This window comes from Bemisia tabaci, chromosome 5 (genome assembly GCF_918797505.1).
Source record: "Bemisia tabaci chromosome 5, PGI_BMITA_v3".
NCBI classification, from domain to species: Eukaryota; Metazoa; Arthropoda; class Insecta; order Hemiptera; family Aleyrodidae; genus Bemisia; species Bemisia tabaci.
Genome location: NC_092797.1, coordinates 13,184,875 through 13,188,665, shown reverse-complemented (window position 1 = coordinate 13,188,665; position 3,791 = coordinate 13,184,875). Strand labels below are relative to the sequence as shown.

At 38.7% G+C, this 3,791-nt stretch overlaps 1 protein-coding gene across 1 annotated transcript in view; it reads right to left on the bottom strand.

The window, feature by feature from the left end:
* Positions 1-3,049: 3,049 nt before the first annotated feature.
* LOC109042214 (cell surface A33 antigen) overlaps positions 3,050-3,791 on the bottom strand; it is a 345,787-nt gene continuing 345,045 nt past the window's right edge. The window contains exon 6 of the mRNA XM_019058850.2: positions 3,050-3,377. Within this exon, the coding sequence (XP_018914395.2) occupies positions 3,208-3,377 (170 nt within the window). The 3' untranslated portion in view covers positions 3,050-3,207. The remainder of the gene's footprint in view (positions 3,378-3,791) is intronic.

Below are 3,791 nucleotides of genomic sequence, written 5' to 3'. Positions count from 1 at the left end.
TGTTCCCTACTTACTTATTTACTATTTAACACACCTTTTTGATGCCTTATTTTATTTCTTTTCGTTTCCAATATTTTTGGAGATATTTTGAAGCATTCAGATAGAAAAGACTCGAACAGCATTTAAAGACCCGAACGTCGAAATCTCCTGAAAATTTCTTCATGGTAAAGCTTGATTCGAGCACAGGCGAAAGGATTAAAAAACTTCAGGTTTAGTGTCGAATCCTTTGTAGTTGCGTTAAGGCGATCAGTTTCTTGTGCGCAGTCAAACGCGGCTTCCTAAACCCAGAAAAGGAAGTTTTTGGAATATTGTGTAAGTTCATTCGCAAGCGCTTATTCGTCGCTCGGACAATCCAGCAGACTCGCGGAGCTTTTTCAACCGGAAAATCGGACTCAGCGGGCCATTTCCGAGCGGTCTAGCCCGGTTGTCCCCTGTCCATTTTTGTCGATTTTGGACGGGGAAAAAAATTTCGAGATTACAGTCGAATCCTATGTAATTGAAGGCGCTGAATCGATTGGGCATGGTCCCGAGACTCGGCGAGGTCTCCTGAGCCGAGAAACCGTCAAAAACGAGCGTTTTTGACCGTGTTCCAAAAGTGCGTTTCTAGTCGGTAGCGCCGTCCAGTGAACTTGTGGAGCTTTTTCGACCGGAAAATCGGACTCAGTGGGTCATTTTCAAGCGGACTAGCTCGGTTTCAGCTCGATCGGAGAACTTTTGATTTTGACCCTAAAAATTTAGTCCATGTAACCCCTGTCCATTTTTCACGATTTTGGACGGGGAAAAAAATTTCGAGATTACAGTCGAATCCTATGTAATTGAAGGCGCTGAATCGATTGGGCATGGTCCCGAGACTCGGCGAAGTCTCTTGAGCCGAGAAACCGTCAAAAACGCGCTGTTTTGATGGTGTTGCAAAAGTGCGTTTCTCGTCGGTAGCGCCGTCCAGCGGACTCGTGGGGCTTTTCCGACCGGAAAATCGGACTCAGCGGGTCATTTCCAAGCGGACTAGCCTGGTTTTGGCTCGACTGGAGATCGAAAAGATTACCTGAATGGCTTGGTAACCTTCCCATGGAAGCTTATTTATGTAATTCATTTTTGCATTACTTTTAATCTTTCAATCTCAAGGGAACTCCCAAAACACAGCCTTATCCACCGCCCACTAACATTTCCTTTTCTTGCGTTGTTAACTGAATTTGTAGTTCTCGGTTTTCTTTTTAATATCGACTTCAAAATTTATTGAGTCGCGAGTTAAAATCTGCCAAGACTGAATATCTAAATATATTTAAATCAAATATATATTCTAATCAAATATATTCTAATCAAATATATTTTATTTGTGTATTGAAACATAGTTTATGTTGAATATTTATTGAGAATACCCCTCAAAAAGACCATTAAATACAACTCTCTATTGGCCAAAATATTAATTACAGTTCTAAAATTTTTTTTCAACGTGTACTGTACGTTTGTTTTCAATTCGCCTTCGGCTGCGTCCGCAGCAATTGTTGTTACGAATATGTTGTGCGTGCTAATCTCAACTCATTACATACTTGACTCTCTGAAGGCGTTTAATGTGTGAAAGTAGAGCACCCTGTTGGAGAACAACAGAAGTGAGACTGAACGAATCGATTAACCTGCTTCGTTCGTTCTCCGACAGATTGCGCTACTTGTGCACAACTAACGCCTTCAAAGAGTCGAGTATGTAATGAGCTATAATCAGTGCGCACAACATACTCGTAACAACAATTGCGGCAGACGCAGCAGAAGGCGAATTGTTCAGTTAAAAAAAGGAGGATGATAGGAAGTTTGCATGTAACGAGAGGGTAGGTATGTATTCCATCGACTTGAATGGAACGAAATTTTCAAAATTTGAACCAATCAACACAGATTCAATGGACAAATAAAAAAATCTGAGGATCAAAATCAGTAGAAAACTGGAAATTACTATGAAAATATCAAATTGCGATGTCTGGCAATTAGGATCAGCGATGATTTTGATTTTTCGCGATCTTAAGTCCTTACGGACGTTCATACGTCCGTTGAAACACGGTCAGAAACACTAGTTTTTGACGGTTTATCGGCTCAGGAGGCTACGCCGAGCCTCGGGACCATGCGCAATCGATTTAGCGTGATCTGTATTTTTATTAGTATTTTCATTAAAATGTATGTATTTTTGTATTTTCAGTAAAACTGCACTGGAAAAAAAACACATTGGATCTAGAGTCCAGACTTTTGAAAACATTGATAAGAAAAAGGACTCTTGATTCTATCAGACTTAAGCTTAAATCAAGAGGAAATCCGCTCAAATTAAGAGGCTTGGTTCTTGATTTAAGCTTAAATCTGATTTAATCAAGAGTCCTTTTTCTTGTCGATGTATTTAAGAGTCTGGACTCTAGATCCAATGTGTATTTTTTCCAGTGTGGAGCATAACATTTTAAAAATGTTTACAAAAAATATTAGAATTGCCTAAATTAAAGCAAAAAAAATCAACAGCCGTCGAAAGTTTTTCTCCAGAAGTGAATGTTCAAAAAATTTACGCTCGTTTTGGCTGGTATCTCAAATTTTTCACAAAATATCGAGATTTCTCCTACGGCTCCTTCTCCCATTCCCCAAAAAAACATTTTTGTGTTTGCTAGTTTTGTGAAAAGGCTTCTTTCCTGTAACTTAACCAATATATAAAACATCATGATAATCCAAGGAGGGAGTTGCAAAAAGTGAGCTTCTTAGAATCCAGCTCTTCATTAAATATCTAATATATTGTAATTGTTACGAATGTAATGTTTAATTTAGTTTTGAGATTTGATGGATCTACTAGTCATAAGTAAGCCGGTGACTTATGGAAGTGAAACACCTTTCCAACGCCACTCAAGTCACAGTTTCTCGCATGGACAGGAAATTCAAACCAAGTTCCATTTCATACATTTTACATTAGTCTTATGTTCTACTAACTTGAAATAAGTTTAGAACATCAGCAGATGCTTTGATTGAGTCAGATTATTTGTTCAAAATCCAAATAAAAATCAAATAAAGGACTGAAATAAACAAAACGGCGTAAATTAAAATATTTACTTTATTCCATTCGTAAACTGACAGAGTAATATGTACACATTTTATTTTTGTAACGAAATACTCCGATGAGGGGGAAAAATACAGATTTTACACGAACAAGGAACAGTCTATGATACAAAACTCCATAATGAGGTCTCAACATCAACTTACAAAATATTCGATTCTGAAAAACGACGAAGTACAGCATATATCCAGGATACTATGTACAGTTTTGAAAACTTGGATGAGTAGAAAAATATAAAATATGTCTCTCTGAAATGGCGACGCGGCTCCGCTCCGACTCCCGATATGCATCGCAGCTGGCTTCTCACCTGGAAAAAGAGGCAACAGAATAAAAACAAAATTAATTTTTACCCTTTCCGTCAAAATGGGTCAGTTGCGCTGGTCACAGAATCGTGTTTTGATGCTTAATTCATGTCGATCAGCTAAAAATAATAAAATTTGTCCAAACAGCACCTCTCCACGACGATCAATAGTAACCAAGATATCGACCTTTGAAAAGTCGGGTTTTTGACGTCATCCAGCGCGGTGGTGACACCCTTGGTTTCTTCCACCTTGCTTTCAGCAATCAGGGAAACACACATTTGCACTGCTTGTTCAACGTGAAAATCGGATGAAAGCAAGATGGAAGAAACCACGGGGGTCACTACTGCTGTAGATGACGTCGAAAACCCGACTTTTCAAAGGGCGATATCTCGATTAATATTGAACGTAGAAAGTTAAGG